Source organism: Pyxicephalus adspersus, chromosome 4, assembly GCF_032062135.1.
Source record: "Pyxicephalus adspersus chromosome 4, UCB_Pads_2.0, whole genome shotgun sequence".
Lineage (NCBI taxonomy): Eukaryota > Metazoa > Chordata > Amphibia > Anura > Pyxicephalidae > Pyxicephalus > Pyxicephalus adspersus.
The window spans coordinates 94,051,134-94,073,228 of NC_092861.1; the positions used below are offsets into that span (position 1 = coordinate 94,051,134).

General features: G+C 38.9%; 1 protein-coding gene across 2 annotated transcripts; it reads right to left on the reverse strand.

The window, feature by feature from the left end:
- Positions 1 to 1,745: 1,745 nt before the first annotated feature.
- On the reverse strand, positions 1,746 to 20,660 carry LATS1 (large tumor suppressor kinase 1). 2 transcript variants are annotated; one of them, XM_072409043.1, is made up of 8 exons: positions 20,517 to 20,660; positions 17,732 to 18,209; positions 12,464 to 12,605; positions 10,021 to 11,504; positions 6,619 to 7,201; positions 5,525 to 5,707; positions 3,780 to 3,886; positions 1,746 to 3,317 (listed from the first exon to the last, which is right to left on the reverse strand). In XM_072409043.1, exons 2-8 carry the CDS (start codon positions 18,074 to 18,076, stop codon positions 2,823 to 2,825), a joined length of 3,339 nt encoding a protein of 1,112 aa, XP_072265144.1. In that variant the 5' UTR covers positions 18,077 to 18,209; positions 20,517 to 20,660; the 3' UTR covers positions 1,746 to 2,822. The 2 variants fall into 2 exon arrangements, with proteins under 2 accessions (XP_072265144.1, XP_072265145.1); XM_072409044.1 differs by lacking the exons at positions 1,746 to 3,317; positions 3,780 to 3,886; positions 5,525 to 5,707 and adding an exon at positions 8,348 to 8,401 and having other exon boundaries at positions 7,106 to 7,201.
- Positions 20,661 to 22,095: the final 1,435 nt, after the last annotated feature.

The window sequence follows — 22,095 nt, forward strand, 5'->3', positions numbered from 1 at the left end:
GTTTTGTCATATTTTGACAATATTTTGGAATTAAAAAGTATGTGTTGCTGTCCTCAATTGGGGAAATGCACCTTATATGTCTTGGTACCCACTGTGACTAGGACAGAACATGGTAGAAAATACAACATTCTACATTTGTCATCAGCAAAACATGTGAGGGAAAATACATATGCAATGTAATATACACGCTCAAGCCTATGTGCAGCATCTAAAAAGAATGTGGAGAATAGATCATGTAACTATTACTCATCCATAGGAATTATATCATTGGCTGCTAAATTGCCAAAGAAAGAAAAAGATAGCAGCGACTGTGAATCTGCAGCTGTCAGGGCTGAGGGAGGGAAACTATGACATAGAACTGCTACAAGTGCAAGTATCCAAAATAAAAATATTAAGTCTTATGGCTATAGGAAGGAAACCCAGCACTATTTTCATCCACTACTTTAGACTACAGGATAGAAATATGGAAGAGCCTTTACATAGAAAAAAGCTCAGGAGATAGAACATAATTTTTTAGACTACTGAAAGCTTTCTCAGGTTAAAGACTCACTAGGTAATGGATCAGAATCAGGATGATAGCCCTTACCAGTCAGCAAAAGGCAGCTTCTATTTTTTGGCTTTACTTTAAAAGTAAAACTGTATTGTTAGGCCAGGTACCGCTTTGTCTGCATATATTTAAATATTCTTTTAATTCCCAATTTGTCAGTTCTCTGGTCCCAGTGTGACGTAATCCAGGCACTGGGTGCCGCATTGTAGGATAAGTGAATGGCTGTGCTTTCTCTATTACTGAACAGCTGGTGTTCCAGCCAGATTACAGAAATGTTGCAAGTAGGAGTATGCAATTTATTGTGCATACTTGTCAACTTTAAAGCAAACCTGTGTTTTAATAGATATTTTACAAATGGTAATGGGGAACAGGAATTTGTGAGCTTCTACTAACGTGCATTGATACAGTGGTTACCGCAAACTGAAAGACGCCTGTATCTCCTCCTGTTGCCTGGGTAAAAGGCAAAAAATTAATGTACACTATGCTTAGACTACTATTTACAAGCTATAGCCTGTGGGAACAAGCCTTTTAAGAAGCATATACAAATCTTCATCTGAGAAGAGACTTCTTTTTGAATTCGCAACAAAAAAACATATACCAAATTTCATCCAGTGGATAATCATTGGAGTACACTATACTTTTTATGTGAGGTGGGTGATAACAAGGGGACAGAGGTTCTGTAATGATGTGGTTTTTTTCCAAAGGATTCTTTGGTCATTTCCACATACTCACAATTTAGAGAATGAAGGAAAACAGATGTGTACAGCATCTCACTTTCAAGGACATAATTGTAGAAAAAAAAAGAAATTAAAAGAATCCTCACCAAAAGAACTGTCGACCCTCCTGAGAAAGTTTTTTGAAAAATGACAAAAACTAATAGCTAATACCATGTGATTTTCCTTAAAGAAAACCTCTTCTTTTGCAATTCTTATCACCTGCCAAGCTTGAAATCCTGAGATCGCTGACGGGTATTTTCCACAAATAATTTAACAAGCCAACATACATTTACTGAAGATATAGCTCCATGACAAACGCCTTGAATTTAAGTGACTGATTTATCAAAGTCAATATCTGCTAAGGACATTGTATGCCAAGAACAAGAGCTTTGCTCAAATTGTGGGCACTGAATGTGTACCTCCAATTCTCATGAAAGGTTACTTTTGTCTGCTGTAATAAACATATTATACATGTATAACAGATTTTTCTAAGGAAAGTAAGTTTTATTGAATTAGTTTTTCCTTCAACTGATTCAGAAGACCTGGACATAATTTAAAATAAACTATCAATTGTTATATTACAAAAGAACAGTATAGTATATACTATGGCATATATCCGTGCTGACAGATGTTAATTTCCTGCAGTAAGATTTCTTTTCTCACGCTCTTAGTGTCATTGTACAAAAAGAGTAATTATGTCCAAAATTGTTTTTACTGTGTATTTTAGGCTAAAACCCACCCAAAAGTGACAATCAAGTACTTACCACTTACTATTACTGGTGAATACCAGTAGACCAAAACAGCTGGTAGCTACTTACAGCATTTCAGGCCAAAAGTAGCAAGTTCCTTTAAATGAAGTTCATGCTGAATTTAAGTTTATTCATTAGTGAAATTGAAAGGGGGAGAGAAAAAACTACTAACGCAGCCTAAATATCAGCCTTGAGTGGACTTTGCCTTTGAATTTCCATACATAGAATGGATTCTGTTGGCAGTAATTAGTGTTGTTTTTAGCCGTAACCATAAGCATTTTACTGCAACATCTTCCAATGCTTTTCAGGTCCACATCTCACAAATCATTTCAAATATTTTTTATAAATATTGCAATTACATAAATAGGATTGATATATAGCTGTTATGAGGCTTTAATGTAACTTTCTTTACATAAATGTCCATCATTGTCTTGCAAATGTGTACCTTTGCAGCTTCAAATTAAGTTAGACTTCCCAGTCTATTATTAACTATACTGTGTGCCCAGTAAAAGAAATAAAAAGGTAATTTAAAAGCACAAAAGAGTAAAAACAAGGTGCTCTGACAAGAAAAAAAAAGTCCTTTTCTATTTTTAAAGTCAGTGGGCCCCAAACTCCAGCAATGTTTATCAGTAACAAGCAATGATGACTACTGCTTAATTAGATTTGTTACTGAAGTTTGAACCACTAGCCACTCAATACACAGATTTGTGTTTTCTGAGGCTTCAAATGTAGCAGAACCAAGCTACTTTATACAGGTCCATCAAAACGAACCACAGGATTTAAAAGCCCAAATAAATGCATGTATTGACCCTATACATAAACTAAATCCCTGTTGGGCCTCTTCCCCATATTATCAGTCTCTTCAGTGTTGTCCTTTGTGTCATCATAATCGTTATCAAATGGCTTGGGGTAGTTGTATGGGTGTCCATTGTCATCAAAAAACCTTCTGAAAGTAAACTCATAGAAGGCATGTTCAGGGTGTTTGCCATTTTTGTACCAGCCATTTAGTGTGTCATTTTTATTTCCATCTTTGTCTTCATCGTTCCAGAGCTTGTCTGGATCTACCGGGTCAAAGTTAGAAGTGTCCGTAGAGTGTGTTATGGTGGGAATATACAAAGCAGGCTGCTGACGCAAATCACTAGAAAAGTCTATGGTTTTGAAAAATGGATGAGCTTTAATCTCATCAACCCCGTTCTTGCCTAAACGATCTTCTGGGCCTCGGCACAGTTTCACAATTAGATCAGAAGCTTCTGGAGAGAGATTTGCTTGAGGGGGGATGTGTAAAGCTGTCTGCCACTTGATTACCTATAAAACAAGAATTATAAATCAGCCTGAGGACACGGAATAAACTGTGAGAATATATAAGACGTGGTTGCTGCCCTCTCCTTCTGAAAATGCCAGATGCCTGACTTTCAGGCTGATCCAATGTCTAATTTTTTTGTATGTACCAACTATAAGTATTTTAAAGAAACCCTACTAACAAACCTTACAAAAAAATTAAGTTTATGTACATTTTTGGGTGATTGCAGGTAAGCTTTTATTGTATTTGCTTTTTTCAAAGATTTTACTATCTTTACAAAATGGCGTGAAATGGAGTAAAAGAACTGCAACTGATTTACTGCAATACTAGTCTATGAAAACTTTCAATGACTGACCTGATTCCCTCCTAAATAAAGACTTACATGCCCCAAACGTGTCAAGACTACAATCGTCATTTACTTTAAAAAATATTAAATAAAATATTTTTGAATCTTGGCTGCAACTTACTTTCATTTGTGTTTCCAGTGGTGAGCTTGCATGGAATGGAGCTTTTCCAACTAACATTTCATAAAGTATAACTCCCACACTCCACCAATCACAAAGTTGCGTATATCCTACAATGAGAAGAAAATTATCAGAGTTCAAAACATAGGTCAAAGCTGCATACAAAGAAAGCTATTTACTTAACACAATGACAGTTACTGCCATTCAAATAAGAAAAAAGGGTAAGGGGTAGCAATTTTGTACCAGCTACAAATTCTTTTTTTTTTTTTTTTTTAAATGTAGCCTTTCATTAGTTTGCTAAATCACTGTGTATAAAACAGTTAAAAAAAATATATATAGGTTGTAAAAGTCCTACAGCTTTTTACAGTCACTTCCCAACTACCATGCATGTGCTCAAGCGATAGCAGTATGGAAAGCACGTGGATGAGTCTCCATCAGAATTTATGTGACTGGATGACAATGTTGGAGGTACATTTGGACAGGGACGGATAGTTGTCAGCCACTGATAGAAAGTACCTTAGATCAGCAGTCGCCAACCCGTGGTCCGGGAGAAAATTTTGGGGGTCCACCGCTCTGGTTGGAGCAACCCTGAGTGGGGTCAGAAGACGGTCTGGGGGGACGCACCGGCCAGAGCCACGGACCACGACCCCAGTACAGTTCTCAGGCTAAAGGAAGGTGGGCGGGCTGTGTCACTGGACATAACCTGAGCCTGCGATGGGAGAGTGGGCGGGGTTTTGTATTCATAATGTCACTATGGGGGAGGATTCCCCCCTTTGAGTGACACCTGTCTCCCTGCGCAAACACGGTCAGGAGCCGGTAATTTTAGTGGTCCCCGGGACCAAAAAGGTTGACGATCACTGCCCTAGATGTTCATCATGATCAGACAACAAAAAAAATAAAAACCAAGAAATAAAAGCTAACAGGTTGTTTGATTCAAAATATTTTACATAAGGTTTTGTTTTGCTAATATACTACTTGATGACTAATCAATTACTATAAAAAAAAAAATGTTTCCACTGAGAAATAACAAGCGAGAAGATTGTTAAATAATAAAATGGAAACATAAGACACTGTGGGAAATAAAAGAATCAAAACCATAAGAGTTAATCCACTTCACGATTGATTCATCTGACTTCTAGTATCATCGAATATTCAGAAAATGACAACTTGCATGCCAGGCATTAGACAGTTGTCACATAATAAATGTTTGCTAGCAATTGGCCATCATCTCATCAAGTCAGTTTTGAAATAGTGACTCCTAAGCTATAAATGATAGGAGTGTTATGACCACAGACTTTTTAATCAGACTAAAATAAAAATGTGGATATTTTTTAACATAGCTTGATGTGGGGAAAGCATTATGTAAAGCATGGAAAAAGTTGCTGGAAAGTTCTAGCTTCACTATAGAAGCAAAGTTATCTTTTTTTAATACAGAGAAAGTTCAAGACATGATTGGATTTCTTTGTTTGCTGCTAAAATATAAAAGGGTTGAAAACCCTCAACTCCCAAGGAATGGGTTTGCTCTTTGATTAGAGGCACCAAAATATAAAAAGGTGGTACTGAAAAAAATTAGAACTGACCAAAGCATTGAAAATTTGTAAAACAAGAGCAGATCAGTGAAAACTGGAGATATTTTAGAAGGTAAATCAGGAAAAGTGTTTCCTCAAAAAAATAGTTTTAAATGTATATAAGGAAATGTAGGTTAGGTTTACACTTAACCCAAGGCAGTGATGTGAAAAATTTCATACCTGTACGCAGTAAAACTTCTGGTGCAATGTAATTCGGGGTCCCAACAAGAGAATGGGCTAAGCATCGCTGATGCTGTCTTGCTGCACGCCACTCAAGAGGTTTAGGCCTGTCACCACAACGACAATTTGCTGGATCTCCCCATTCATTACTAAAATCCATGCTGTCCTGTCGCAGATGATCACCTAATAGAAAAAAGTACACTTATTTTTCTGCAATAAGATGGCATTTCTAATTTGAAAAGATCTACATGCTGAAAATAGGTTTCTGCAATAAAAAGTCAAAACGTAATTATGTATTCAAAAGCCTTTCATTTAGGCCTAGTTCGGGGAGATTAGGAGGTTCTGGTGGGGTTACCACTTCCTCACACCTGTTGGGACATGGGTGAGAGGCTACCTGTGGACCATAGGAATAATTAGGGAGGGGGGTAGTTAGCAGTTCAGTACCACCTTCTGCTGTTAAATGTTGAGAGGCTAAGGCTTGGGTGGCTGACAAGGTGCAAGCCACCAGGAGCTGCTGTTCCAACCACTTGCCTGAACAATCCATTAATGCTGGGCATGTTCCTTGGCAATATCAACAAAAATGGAGGTATTAAATGCCTACAGGCTCAGACTAAGGCAGCAGACCTGGTGCCAATTTTGTGCTCAACTGAGCAAACAAACTAAATTCAGATTAATACTTCATCGGTTAAGGACCAAAACCCAGGAGACAAGATTGTACCGTTGTTCATTTTACACCACATAGAAATTATCGAAATTCTGATGAAATGCACTCAATTATTTGTGCACCTGATAAAACTTGTGCCTGATAACTGCTTCTATCAAGCAGTCCCTTTCTCAGTGAGGCAAAATAAACTGATAAGCCTGACAACATTAGCATGCATGCACACAAAGTGCTATAATCACTGCAATAGTCATAAAAAACGCTGTCACAGAAATCACTCCAATCAGCCCTAACATCACCAATACAGGAGGTATAAAGATAAGCATATTGCTAGGTATTTGTATGCTTATTTTATTAAGTACTCATTTTTCTTTTACTTGAACTTTTATCAGAAGTTAACTTATGGTTAAAAGAAATTTTAATCAATGCTTACCACTCTGATAGTATTTTGAATCATGGGTCCACCGAAAACCAGTACATAAACCAAAATCAGTGAGTTTGATGTGGCCATCTCGGTCAATAAGAATATTGTCAGGTTTGATGTCGCGATGAATAAAGCCCATTTTATGAACACTTTCCACTGCACATGTGAGCTCTGCTATGTAGAATCGTGCCAAATCCTCAGGAAAGACTTCCTTACGAATCAGAAGACTCATCATATCCCCACCTGGAATGTAATCCATGACAAAGTACAAGTTGTCTTTGTCTTGGAAAGAGTAGTACAGTCGCACTACCCATTCATTATCTGCCTCCGCCAAGATGTCTCTTTCGGCTTTGACATGAGCTACTTGGTTGCGCAGTAGGACATCTTTCTTCCGTAACGTTTTCATTGCGTACAAAGCATTGGTATCAATTTTTTTGGCTAGACACACTTCTCCGAAGGCACCAATACCGAGAGTCTTGATTTTTACAAACATGGATTTTTCCATTTTGGCTCTCTTAAGTCGTATGTAGTTAGATTCTTTCTGACACAGCATCTTCCTCATTTGGTCCTGAGCATCTGCTGACAGACCCACCTAATGAAAAGCAAGGTTATAAGATAACACATTCCAGTAAGTACCTCCTATGTTTATAGTTAGGTCTGGACATGACCAGTGTCACTACAGGAATTACCAGCCTTTTTTTAATTTTGATAGCATTTTAGAATTGAGTGTTTATTAGCAAAGATGATGCAAAGTATGCTTGCCACAGATGTCATTTATAAATAAATACATTTCAACTACTGTTAACATTTTTTTCATGGCATTGATATGTTTAGGGGCAAGCTTCAATCAATTGCTTAACAACCAGCCCTATAGGAAAAAAGGCAGCTTAAAACAGGTCAACTGCACCAACAAATTCTGAAACTCAGAAAAATCATTATACAAAATAAAAAGAAAGCTTTATTTGCCTAGTAAAAGCTTGTTGACACTGGTCCTAATGGAGGATATTGTAAATAAATATTAATTTTACATTAAGCATAAAAATAATGATATTTGCTGTGCCACATAAAATTAGGGTAATTCATACTAGCTGTGAGCAAAACTTTTCCCACTTCCTCACACCAGGTAAAGCTGTCACCTGGGGAGAAGCTTACATGTCATGTCTCCCTGCCACAGCCCCCATTGGGAGTGCAGTGATGGTAACTAGTACCACTCACTGCCGCCAGCTGGCACATGTATAGACACTGGCTCTTTGCAAACCAGGGCTGCCGGGCATGTCCTCAAAATCACATGAAGAGGAAGGAGTGAACCTGTTCTTAGGTGATGTTTCTTGCTCCATTTATTTTTGAAAAGACAATATTAGGTTCTGTAGCAAACATACTCGGCCTCACCAAGGAACATATATTGTCTAGCTTTTAAGAAAAGATGTTAGGCATAGCTTACTCAAATTATACAAATAATCCGAACAAACTAAAAAAAAAAAAAAAAAGGAAAAAGGGGGAAAAAAAAAAGAAAACAATCATTTTATACATTTTACAGATGCACGATGTTAAAATAAGTAGTTACATGGTTTGCAAAATAAAAGGTGTATTCACAAGCTTAAATATATATCAAGCCTTCAGTCTGTTAATTGTGCAGAAGTTTGTGACAACCTCATGCTTACTTTCATCACATGCAGTGGCCTAAAAAGATCATGCCATTGTTAACACAGCACCAAGGCGCTGACATTTACTTGCCTACCCAGTATTGGAGGCTTGAAGAGCTCAGCCAAGCTCCAACCTTAACTGTTTAAATCTGTTAGTGAGTGGGGAAAAAAGGGAGAAAGATAGAAAAGCTAAGAGAAGAAACAGTCTGAGGAGGAAATGTAGTGAATTCAGCAAATAAAATATAACCTAAAGGCGAAGAATCCTTTAAACATAAACCCAATTACTTGCTTAAAGTATATATATGGAAGAAAGTATTGGCCAAGAGAAGATAGCTGATAATTGAAATTTATCTGGCAAATCAAAACACAAACACTAACACATTATTGCACATCATATTATGAAGGAAATTACTCCACATTTGCAATATTACAATATTTATAAAGACAGTCTCTTTTTTTTCTGTTTTCATTACCATCCCTAAGCATCAATAGTTGTTTAAAATCTTTGAAGTGAGGTGAAGGAAAGCAAACCTTGGATTGATACACTAAATAAAACACAGACAGTTTACTAAGATCTGAGTTATTTTCACATCATCTCTTACTCACAATTGTCTTTACGATTTGATCAACAAACATTACTACTGCATTGGTATAAAAGCCTAGTACACACTATCTGGTACTGTCACCCTATATGATCATTTCAGGCCAAGCAGCTTGTTCTGTTCCTATATTAACCGATACTAAAACTAGATTTTTGCCTGAGATTATCACCAACTTTAGCTTCAACTGACAAAAATCTAGTTTGTCTTAATCCAGCTTATGTCATGGATATTTAAACAATAAAAAGCGTCATTTCACACTTCATTAGGTCAGGCCTCATAAGACAACAGTTATCTTTAATAAAAGTTGTATTTCAAAAGAAGTTTTAAGTAGACACCTTCCCATATGGCGGGATCAACTAAACAAAGCGAAATTGCTTTTTCACAAATATCTGTCATAGATATGTTTTTGATGAATAACATTTTTTCAGGATGGGGAAATACAATTTCTGGAGTCAAGTAACGAATGCATCCACAAAATTTTAACTGGCCTCCAGCTATGTACTTGTCTCAAGTATCTGCCTCCTGTTACAATCTACCTTCATAATCATCTTTCAACATTTATGTGCAAGCCTGATCCTGCTTACCTTAAGTAAAAATTTAATTTTCATCAGGGTATTGCAGCCTCATCCTGCAAGGATGTTTATATCATGTGGCTGCTACCTTCCTCCAATGTGGTTTATGGAGTCGCCTTCTGACCATCTCAAAAGAGGTCTATATGGAACACTGAGCAGGCCCAAACAATGAGGTTAACTGCAGATTTTGATTCTCAGAAATTGTATAACATTACATTTGCCCAATCTAAAAAGAGACTATCATTTCTTTTCATATTTTAGTACAAATCCACTTCAAGGGATATGTTATAATATTTTAGACGCCACAGGATAACAATGCTTGCTCTTCCAGGGCTGTTTTTTTTCTCTAGTTAGGGCACCTTTAATGTCTAGACCTCATGATCTCATAGTGGACTTCATAAATATTAAAAAAAAAAAATTGTCATTCCCTGATGAACACTGCACTGAAAACCACAATAAGGACAGACAACAGTCCTCAAATAGATAACTTCAATAAATTATTTCATGAATATAAGCATGTCTGTTGTTCATTATGGACCAACACAACATTTTGGCTTTCTACATCCATACTGAAAGAGAAAATGCCATTCTTACCCGAATCATCTCACTTTCCAGCTGCTTTTTGCGGTGCAATCTTTGATGATGAGATTTTAGGATATTTTCAACATGCTGCTCCATGAAAAACTTAAATGCCTGTGGTGAATAGCTCTGGATACGTGACTCCCTTCTCTCTTCATCTTTCTTGTTTTTCCTAACTGGTACAGGGGATGTAGTTATTTGTTTCTTCTCTTTCTCAGTGGTCTCCACGGTGGATTCAGGTGCCTTTTCTCCTTCTTCCTGAGAACTGGAAGTTGCAGGAGATATATCATCCTTGCTAGATTTTTGTCCAGCTTCATAACTAGAAGAGTTTGGCTGTACCAAATACTTTGGATATGGTGGTGGTGGTCCTTGATAATTTGGTGCCTCTGTTTGTGAAGGCAACAAAGCACTGTTGTGAGACACTCCTTCAGAGTAAAGCCCTCCTTGTACATTCTGGGTTACCCATGATGGATGTGCTGGTGCCAGTGCGGTCTGAAGTTCTGGCTTTAAAACCCTCATGCTCTTTACAGGTTGCTGTATAGGCGCAGGAGTGATTGCAGTCACAGTTGTAGCTGAAGCTTGTGAATTAGAAGGATGAGCTTGGCGAACTGCCATTGGGTTATTGAAAGAGTTGGACCTAAGAGGGATATTATTCTGCCATGTTGGTATGTCATGATTCCCTGGAGGTGGCTGGGTTGAGGAGGACTGAGGCCACGAAGTTGGATGACTTGGAATACTCATGTTATACAGCTCCATGTTGTGGCTATTTCTATTTGGTACTAGCACAGACTGTGGTAGATTACCATTATTATAAGCAGAAGAGGACATTGGTACATTATTGCCTTGCATTTGCAATGCAGCATTATTTGGTCCATTTGACATAGGATAGGGTGGAGGTTGTGGCCTTCCAACACTATTACCCACCTGATGTGTTATATATTCAGTTTGTCCATTACCATTCTGAATGCCAACCCTCCCAGAGTAAAACTTGTTGTTGCCAGATGTTTGCATAATGATGGGTTGCCTTCCAACAGGAATGGCATTTATAGGTCTCTGTGGCTGAGGCTGTGGGTTCATCATCTGTGAACTGTTAATATTAGATGATGGATATCCCTCTTGCCAGCCTCCAGGTGGGATTGGGGAAATGCGGGAAACGATAAACTCCATATTACCAGAGAAACGCTTTGTTTGCGAGTTAGGCTCCCATGACTGTGGTGATGGAGTAGTTCCTCTAGGAGGAGGTTGTGGCGGTGGTGTAACACTCCTTACTTGGGGTGGAGGTGGTGGGTTTACTCTCTGTCCATTGACTGGAATTTGCTGTGAAAAGGATGGTAGGCCTGATCCAGATAACGGCCTTCCCATATCTGACTGAGATCCAGGCATTTCTGAACCACCATAGATAACGCTATCAGACAAAGGTGAAATGTGTCGCTGTGGAACCAGGGACTCCTTGGAACCCTTCCAGCTTTGTCTGCGATTCACAGAATGCTGGATGTTGCCTGCACAAATTACAAAAAGAAGATGGTTATAAAAAAAGGATAAAAAGAAACAGAATCCAAGCATTTAGGCAACCCCCCCCCCCCAAAAAAAAAAAAAATACTGCTGGAAAAAACATGCTTCATAGCACAAAACATTGTAGATAAGCATAGAAAACAGTGCCTAGAGTTCCACATTCTTTACTTCATCTCACACCTCACTGCTGTAATTTTAGAAATGTTTGTGATTATTTTTTTTTTCTACCCCCAAGTAGATGGAAAATGCATTTTTACAGACAGATTATTATTGTTATTATTAATAAACATTATTTCTTTACAGCCAACATATTACACAGTGTTGTAGATTAAATAGGGACAGCAAATGACAGACATACAATGAATGAAACAGGAGGAGAGGACCCTGCTCCAAGGAGTTTACAATCTAAGAGGAGGAGGATTAGTGGGTGAATAGTGAGGGTTTAAGAGACAGAAGAGGAATTTCTACTCTAATTTAAAATACTTATTCGTTAAGCACTAGAATGAAATAAAATTTACATTTTGAGCACAAGTATGTGCAAATACAAATATTATTCAATATAAAAGTAGTAATTTACCCAATGCAAAATACTATTTTTACTGCTAATACACAGTCAAGAGCAGTGTTTCTTAACCTTTTCTAACATGGGGGAACCCTTGAAATAACTTAAAGAGACCTTAGGAAACCCCTACTATTATTACTATACTCACAGCACAAAGTACATATAATATATACCAATAAGTGTGGTGGGCCAGTGGGAGGAACGTCATTGTTACAGACAGCTTAAAAGATCATTGGTGTCAGACCTGAGAGCAACAAACCTCTCATTGCTCAAGGAACCTTTAGCAACCTCTGGAAGAACCATATGGTTCCATAGAAACCTGGTTGAGAAATGCTGGTCTAGAGGGTACGAAGACACCAAGAAGAGTTATGGTTAGTCACCTACCTGGAGGCTTCATGCCAGCATTCAAAGGTCTTGCTGCAGCAGCAACCTGTGGTTCTCGATAAGGCTCCTGATAGCTCATATATTCAATTGCAGCTTCAATACTACGACTGTTTGTCTGCTGTAAGGCTCGTATCACCATATCCTATATTAAAACACAAAAAGAAAGCTAACTTACAGATTAATCACTTTTAATCTAACCTGTATCTATACCTTTTTGGGTTTCATTAAACAATGTGAAAACCATCCTTGAATAACTCCATGATTGGTTACACACTAGATAACAATAATTAGTGGATTTATAAAGCAATCAGAATTCATCAAACATTCTCTGTAGGTAGTTCTTCCATGTGAAAGTTATCAAAAAAAAAAAAAAAAAATTCTCCAACCCTTTGGCATGAAACACTGTCAAGTGATACAATATTTACAAAAGGTCTGATTTTCTAAAGGAGTTTTGGAATCTTTACTCAAAATATGTAAATATTCTCTGCAATCATCCAAATCATGTTAAAAGCATCTGCAAATAATCGGGTATAAAACGTGAATAAGAAAATTAATTTTCACATGATTACATAACTAAAAAAGAATATTTACACAATTTAATGAAGATTCTCAGCTAATATATTCACCCTCTCAATACCTGAAATAGTGAGTTGTTTTTGAAGCAAATACATATAGGGTAATATACTTCTACACTGTGTGCCATGATCACTGTCTCCTGCCTACAAAACCACAGATCAAAAATGACACTTTTCTGAACATGAAATGTTCTTTAACGAATACAGATTTTTATTAGCTTAAAATCCCAGCAGTACATTGGCTAAAGCAAAAAAATGAAGTAAAACACACACACATATATATAATAAGTAAAAGGGAGAAGAGTAGGGGAGACTATTCTATGGATATACCATTAGGTTTGGCACTATCAAGTATTTTTAAATACTATACAATTAGTCCTTCCCACTGCCATTCCCTCCATAATTATATATATATATATATATATATATATATATATATATATATATAGCTGTGTGTGTTGTAATCAATCTTTTGTGCAAAAAATATTACATAACTTCGTATAGTAACATGGAATGTTAGAGGCCTGAGATCATCCAGTCATCCTCATTCTTTCACCTGCTACGTAAGAGTTGGGTGGGGGAAGTGTGGGGAGCATCATGGCAAGGTAGACGGCTGGAGTGATTATTTTACTGCAATACAATACTGCGTGATTAATTGCAATACACTGCAATGTCCAAGACATGTGAACCCTCTGATGGACGTTAGGCTTCCATGTCACTTCAAATTTGCAGCTAGATCGCTTACATTAATGGCTGTATATGGCCCTAATCAAGATAATCAATTGTTTGATTATTCTTTATTGAATACCCTGGAGTCTTTGCCACATACATTGTTTATAGTTGTGGGAGACTTCAACGCAGTAACTAACTGCAGAGGATCGGCGACCACCTCCTTTAAGACAAGGGGTCCCCCAATCCAATGATAAACCTTTTCACTCATTTATTTCAAAGGCTGGCTTAACAGATGCCTGGAGGCACTTACACCCTCTAGAGTGCGAATTTACTCAGGTGTCAGCAGTCCACGCCACAATGTCAAGATTGGACACTGTCCTTGTCTCACAAGATATGGTTCATAAAGTAGATACAGCTGATACTGACCCCATAGTGATCGCAGACCATGCTCCAGTCACAGTGGACCTCATGGACAACCTTCTACATAAAATCGATTTTGTATGGCGATTAATAGCATTTCTGGCCAAAGATGAAAAATTCCAACAGCAATTGAGGCACTGGTGGATGGACTTTGACTATCACAATGGCCAACACAGATCCAACTCGCAACTATATTGGGACATGGCCAAAGCAGTTCTCGGGGGTAATATTATGGCTTATGTGGCCACTACCAAAAGGAATACACTACATAAATACACTGAGGCTTGTACCCAGGACAGACAGGCCTATCTGCAATTTAAGGCATCTCTTTTACCGACAGAAAAAAAAACCTGGCTCCAGGCCAAACGAGCATGTGATCTCTGGATCAGCCAGTATGATTCCACTATAGAGCCTACCAGTCAGCAGAATTTTTTTCGCTACGGTAACAGTTCTGGCAGACTACTGGTTAATCTGTCAAAGGGATTTAGAATGCCCCCTCGTGTAGTGGCCGCCAGAGATTCACGAGTATTACATGACTCTCCATATGATATTGCTTCTGTATTTGCACTGTTTTATAACAACTTGTATACTCCCCAAGGTAGTGATGTATCAACGGGCAAGGGTTTTTTAGACAAGTTGAACCTTCCTATACTTACAGCAGAGGAATTGGCTTATCTTAACTCTGCCATAACCGAGGAAGAGGTCACCTCTGTAACTAGGCGGTCTGCCAATTGTAAAGTGCCAGGTCCAGATGGTTTGCCATCAGAGTTGTTTAAGATATTAGTAGATAAAGTGACACCATCTCTTACGGCACTTTATAACACCATGTTTACCTCCTCCACCTATCTGGAGTCGGGAAATCTTGCTTTTTTAAAGGTATTGCTCAAAGCACATAAAGATCCCCTTGACCCAGGTTCATACTGCCCAATATCTCTTTTCTGAATCAGGATGTAAAGCTGTTATCTAAAATCCTGGCAGACCGGTTGGCAAGATATATGCCACTCTTAATGAGCCCTGCGCAAGCGGGATTTATTATAAGGAAGACTACTACCTATAACATAAGAAAGTTTATTTTAGTCCTATAACAAGCTAGACTTAAAGGTTACTCCTCTGGGTCGGCACTACTGTTGTTGGACGCAGAGAAGGCCTTGGACAGTGTGGAATGGCCTTGACTGCAGCTGGTGCTCCAGAAATTTAGACTTCAAGGTAAAATAGCTTCCTTTCTGGCGGCTATGTATTCTAGACCAATGGCCCGTGTCCAAGCAGCTGGAGTATTATCTCCTTCTTTTCCCCTGGGCAGAGGCACCTGGCAGGGTTTCCCCTCTTTCTCCATTGGTATTCAACTTGGCCATAGAGCCATTGGCCATATCGTTTTGTGACTGTAATGTATTTGAAGGTATCAGCGTCCAACACAGGCAAATTAAACTAGCTATGTTTGCAGATCATGTGAGGTTGTTTATGCAGAACCCCACTAGAGATTTACCGACTGTTGTTGCACATATTAGGACTTTGGTACATTTTCAGGTTTCTGTATCAACTGTGACAAAAGTGAATTACTTAGCTCTAATTCAAATCTTCCCATGATGGCAGCAGCGGTATTACAGCTCTTGGTATTAAATTAGCTAAACACCAGGTGACTTATCTGGGCATCAAAATCTCCCATAGTGTTCCTGACATGTATGCCCTTAATTACTCCCCATTGATAACCAAAATCATAGCAGAACTGACCAATTGGAAAAACTACCTTTATCATTATTGGGCCGCTGTCATTTGTTGAAAAAGTTTTTCCAAACTCCTTTACCCATTATAGACCCTCCCCTTCCTTTTGAAACATTCAGGTGTAAAAAAAATTCACTCTGCTTTTGTATCTTTTTTGTGGCAGGGGAAGACACCACAAATAGCCAGGGCCAAATTGTCTTGTCCAAGGAAAACCTAGGTATTCATTTTCCTGATGTGCGCATGTACAACCTCTCCTGCCTCCTGAGACATGGTAAAGATTGGTGGCATGGGACATCTCATTATACTGCCAGTAAACTTGAGTCCTTAATGGTCCGTCCTTGGTGGTTGTTAGGGTTACTAAACTCATCCTCTGCTATTCCCTGCAATATTCAAGATAACCTACTGTTTAGGGACACACTTTTGGCTTGGAGGGAACTCAAGAAATTACATCGTTGTGGCATTGGGACCACATTAGCGGCGCCCATTTGTTCCACCCCAGGATTCCCATAAGGTTGTACACACCAAGCATACAAATTCTGGGCACAGAGAGGAGTTAAATCCCTGGCTCAATTGTTGGACGAGGATAACCATATATTGTCCTTTAACATATTCCAAGTCAAGTACGCTATACCGAGACAGCGTTTCCTACTATCTACAAGTGAAATCGGCTTTTTTTGAAAGTCAGAGTGGTCCTTTAGCTTTAGGACTCCCACCTCCAGGTGTCTAGGATACTGGGAGATCCCTCAGTAAAGCACTCAATTTTCCATATTTACCCGATGCTAATGGGACAAATAACAATTAAGGAAACTACACATTCCTTTGTCATACAATGGGCAATCTATCTAGGATGTAACTATCCCGATACCTTGGATATGCTAGAGGCAAGTTGGAGTACTGTGCGCAAATATATATAGAGAGTGAACAATGGAGGAAACTGCAGTTTAAAATCATACATAGGGCTTATTATGCCTTTAATATGAAAGTAAGACCGCAAATGGTCTCTGATAGTTTAACTGCTTATCCCAAATGTCAATTACCCTTGGCTTCTCTAGAGCATGCCCTATGGCCTGTCCTGATATTTTGACTTTTTGGGACTTAGTGTTTGGATATGTAGAGAGAATCTCAGGTCACACTAGCCACCCGTCCCCACATCTTGCTCGGTTTCATGTTGAGGTTCCCCCTGTGTCCCACACCATGACCACTAACACTGTGGCACTTTCTAAATTTTATCATCCATGCATTTTAGCTGCAAAGAAGAGTATTCTGAAGCATTGGTTAGACCTGAAAGCCCCATCACTTTCTCAATTTACCCTGTATCTCCACTCGCATGGTGATAGATAAAACTGAGGCTCTCCATATGGACACCCATCCCCAGGTTTTTTAAGACTCCCCAGGTTTTTTAAGACTTGGATGTCATACTTGCACCAACCTCTCTCCTCAACAAAATTGCAGAAGCTGATTGATCTTTTTAAGCATACATTCTGGTATGATCAGAGAATGCTGTCCTTACATTGATCACTAACAGCTGGCTGTACAACTCACTCAGATATATTTTCACTTAGTCCACATGATTATGGCCAGAGTTAGTCTCTAAATAACATTATTTAACATAGTATCAGTTGCCTCATTCTAAATTTATTCCACTAATCACTCCCTGAAGTAGTAAAACCTGCTTGTACAAGAACGTTGTAAGTCTGTTCACCCCACTGGTTAAAATTTCATTTTTTTATGTTTTTTTTTGTTTTGTTTACAAATTAAAATATAAAAATGTGACAGGAAATGTTGATGACCCACCATTTCTTATTGACCTGTGCATATTCTTTTTCTTTATAAAAATTATTAAAAAAAAAAAAAAAATACACATTAAACCAAGAATTACTACCTCATCAAATCCAGCAGTCTGCAAATCATGAAGCATTTTTCTGTTGACTTCATTTCCTCCTCTCTGGGTTGAATTTGAGGAATTTGCAAAAGGCTGTAGGGAGTTACGAATCTCCGCCAAAGCTTTGTGATATGTGACAAACTTAGGTGGATTCCTCCCTTGTCTGGGATCTTCAGTTTTGGCAGGTGGTTGCTCTGCCTTAGCAGCATCTGATGGTTTAGGAAGATGGCGGAGGCTTTCGCGGATTTCCAGTAGCATCTGTCTGCTATTGCCAGTGTATGTGCTTGCAGGGAATGTTTTGGGCCTCATTTGCCTGTATCCCTCTGGCTTCTCCACCCTCTTCATGAAAACACATGTATGTTGGTGACGACTTTCAGAGATAAAACTTAAATTACAACTAGACTTTGTAGTGTAGATTTAGAATTAGTTGTTGAGAGATCTTCTGAATAAAGCTCTATGTAGTTACGTCCACAAACTCCTGTGTTGTGAAAATTTAAACAAAGAGTCAGCAAAACATTTCCACTAAGATAATTATAAGATCCAAGACATATGAAAACTAAAATAAATAATGGTACCCCCCACACACACACACACACACACAAAAGCACATTGCATGAAAATTAGCAAGGGCACAAGGGGTCAGGTGTATGTACTGTACAGAGTTCAGGGAACAAGAGTATGTGATCCAACGTTTACAGAGGTCAGGAGTGAGTTATACCCTGAAAATAAGAAATAAAAGTGCACATCACACAGATCAGAACTGAGCATTGAACAAATTGCAGGGGTTAGGAGTGTGTAATGTACAGAATGCAAGATTTAGAACTGCTTAATGCAGAGTGTAGGAAATTAGGGGTGTGTGAAGGACATGCCGGTGTGCAGTACAGAGGGCAATCTTCCTTCTTTCCTCTTTGCCCTCCAGTACATCACTCACTTTCTCTTAAGACTACTCAGTAGTCCTCAGATACCACAGCAGTTTAGAAATGGGGAAGCTCTCCTCTTAGCTGTGTCATTATGCAATAGAAATGAGAAGGATGAGGTTGGACATTCCTGCCACTATATCTGATGTCCGCAGGAACCTTGAAATTATTACGGCGTACGGAAACCAGGCAAGATATATGGGGCATGTGTCCTGGGTGCTTGGACATAGCAACTCTTATAGTCAGCTGAAAAAATATACCCAGCAGCCCACCTGGCTAGCTTGGCCTTGGGGAAACACTCTATAGTAAGATTATGATGTTTACAGGATCCACTGTGGTTATTCAACATCTAAATATCAGTCAGGCGTTTAAACAGCTAACAAAGTAGAAGAAGGTATAATGCCTAAAATTTTAGTTTTATAGTGGGAAAAGGCTAAAAGCCTCTGTGCCCTTACTAGGAAGGATTATTTTCATGATTAGAACATCTGAACATGTTTATGTGGTAAGCCAGGTCATCCTGTCCTGTGACAACAGATCCTCAAATTCTCCTTTAGAGGTCAGAGAACCAGAAAAAAGATAAATGCAGACAAAGAAAATCTGACATTTTACCTCTCACAGAAAAAAAAATGGCAGCAATTATGCTTTTATCACTTTGTGGAAGTCAAAGTCATACAGTATCCAAAGTTTCTGGCTATTTGCACCCTAAAAAATAATCTTCTCAAGACTGTATGAGCTGAAAAAAGTATGTCCAGTGGGGAAGATTATATTACCCTGACAGGTATATATTATCTTACCCTGAGAGTTGTCATATATAATATATTACCCTGACAGTTATATATAATATTTTACCCTGACAGTTTTTTTTTTACTGGAGTCTGTAGGAAAGGTATTTACGGTTTCTGTTAATATTTAAATTCACTCTTATTTCCTGTCTGGTTTAACTGTTGCCACACAACAGTAAATCAGAACAATTCTCTCCGACAGAATTCTGTATAGCAATAGAAATTTGACAGATGTTCTAATACTTTTAAATATGATTGAACAAACACTTTACTTACAAGTGCTGGACATGAAATCTTTAATGAAGAATATTAGAAAACCTGCCTTGATGAAATTATCTTTATTTCTACCCCATTGCCCCCCAGTGCTGCAATGACTATTACACTGCAGGAATCTGTGAAATAAATCTGTGTGCACAGCGATGTTCTAGTAAATAAGTAAACACATGAAGACGACAGATGACAGTTCTGCCTGTGTATGATGCTAGCAGTGTCACAGAACACACCAATATGAGATCTGTGCAGAATCTGCACTTGGCATAACTAAAGCACGGAGATAGAAGTACAGGGACAGCAGCACATATGTGAGGATGTGGCCACACACTGAACAATGTACAATATGACAGGCAGCACATCAATGCTGGCCCAGATTCCCTCTGCAGGAAAACAAACAGAAGCTCTCCAGGCCTCTGTCGTCATCACGTCCACGTAACGCTTCCTCCAGGCCGCTGCTGCTCCGGACTCTTTGTCCTGAACGTGCGCGCTGCTTGCCGGGATGGTGTCACAGCAGCTGTAAGGGGCAGTGCGGCCTGTGAGGCAATGAAGCCGCCTCCACACAACGCGGGACAATACCGGAATGTGTGTGCGGGCACTCCGCCCCCTGCCCAGTATAAAGTACACACACAAGCACTCAGGTGTGACATTCCGCTCCCTAATTCTCCTCAACACTTCCCACAGCCATCTGTATTGCAATGGTTTACCTGGCCCTATCCGTGCCGAGTGCTTGTACGGGTTCTCGGAAACCCACATTATCCGCCCACACTGCGTACAATCACCCGCTGTGCCTATTTACAAAGAATTCACACTGACCGGTAGTTCCTGCCAAGAGCTTCAAAGCCGGATGTTGCTATTTCGTTCCCTAGCCTCGCTCCGGTTCGTCCCACTGTCATCCACCGGGCAACCTAGATACGCCCCTCAAACGTCATGACGTTCTTTCAACAAGCGTCACTTCGCCTCCAGTCGGAAGTGAGGTAAGAGACCAGCGATATGAAGAGACAATCCTTTTACTTTTTGAAGCACAGTGCCCCAATGACCTTAGGCACCTTATGGAACAGCAGATATTCTACTTCTATCAGTATCATTTTATGATTTTGACCTGGTGTTAACATTCTGCAGTCCATGTACAACAGAGCCGGAGTATGAGTTTAAGTAGTAGCAGCCCAGGGATCCTAGGGATGACCTACCACTGACTTCCTCACTCATAACCTCATCACACGCACAGCTCCAAGACTTTTCTAGAGCTGCCCCAACTCTCTAGAATGGTCTTCCTTGTCCTATTCGGCTTGCTCCTACTTTCTGCTCATTTAAAAGAGCAAAGCCCATCTTTTCAAACTTGCCTACCTATCCTTTTCTGTCTTTTGAAACTTTCACTACTCCCCACCACTATTTCTCCCCCGTCCTATTGTGTGTTACTTCCCCCACCTCCTAGATTGTAAATTCTTCGGGGCAGGGTCTTCTCCTCCTCCTGTATCACTGTATTCATCTGTCATTTGCAACCCCTATTTAATGTACAGCACTGTGTAATATGTTGGCCCTTTATAAATTATTTTTATTAATAATAATAATAATAATAAAATGTGTTGACAAGAAGTATATTAAAAGAAGTTTGCAGATTCTTTTAACACTGTTCAATTAAAAGCTAGGGTGTGTTCAGAGGACAGCTTAGAGAAAGTGATTGACGATCTCTAGCTGCAGAAAAATGACTGCATGGGAAATCTTAGCATTGACAGGGAATGATGGTGCGAAAGCGGTTTTTATTTCATTTTTTTTTTTTTTTAAGTTCCTGAAAGTGAATGTAAACTCTAACAAAAACTTCTCTTCTATGCTCCCTTTTGCCCCATTATTTATATAAAATTGAAAGTATTTTGTTATATCAGAGAGGCTATTTAGCTATCTTGGTTCTTATGCACCACACCAGTTATCAAAATGCTGTGCCTGGTGTCAGCCAACAATAGGAAATTAGGATCTATATTTTGGCAGATCTAATTTTTTTTTTGTATTGACAGAGTAATTTAAAGGACAAAAAATGCATAAATATACCAGTGGTAGGCTCAATGTCCAGTTGGCAACACCACTGATTAATTTTTTAAAAGATTGTTTGATTTCCCCCCAAAATCTGATAAAAATTAACAAAAACATCTTTGGCTGCATCTGTTCTTTATTTCCTGCAAGATCAGGAAATTAGGGCACCAACTCCCTTCCTGGACATTGTGGGGAAAGCTGTAGAACACAGCACCACATCATTATGGAGCATCACTATGTTACATTATAAATCTGTTCACCACCAGAGAAAGTAGAGGGGCTGTCATTGAAATGAACCAGACCAGACTGGAACCACACTCCTGGGATAAATGTAAAAATGTTTATTCACTTAAAGAAGGAACTGGAA

Bases quoted from the DNA above. Each gene is read 5' to 3' on its own strand.
- LATS1 (XM_072409043.1), bottom strand. From the start codon at position 18,076: ATGAAGAGGGTGGAGAAGCCAGAGGGATACAGGCAAATGAGGCCCAAA. The intron at 5,708-6,618 runs GTAAGCATTGAT...TTTTTCTATTAG, and splicing joins TTCAAAATACTATCAGAGTG to GTGATCATCTGCGACAGGAC. The intron at 3,318-3,779 runs GTAAGTTGCAGC...CTTGTTTTATAG, and splicing joins CACTGGAAACACAAATGAAA to GTAATCAAGTGGCAGACAGC.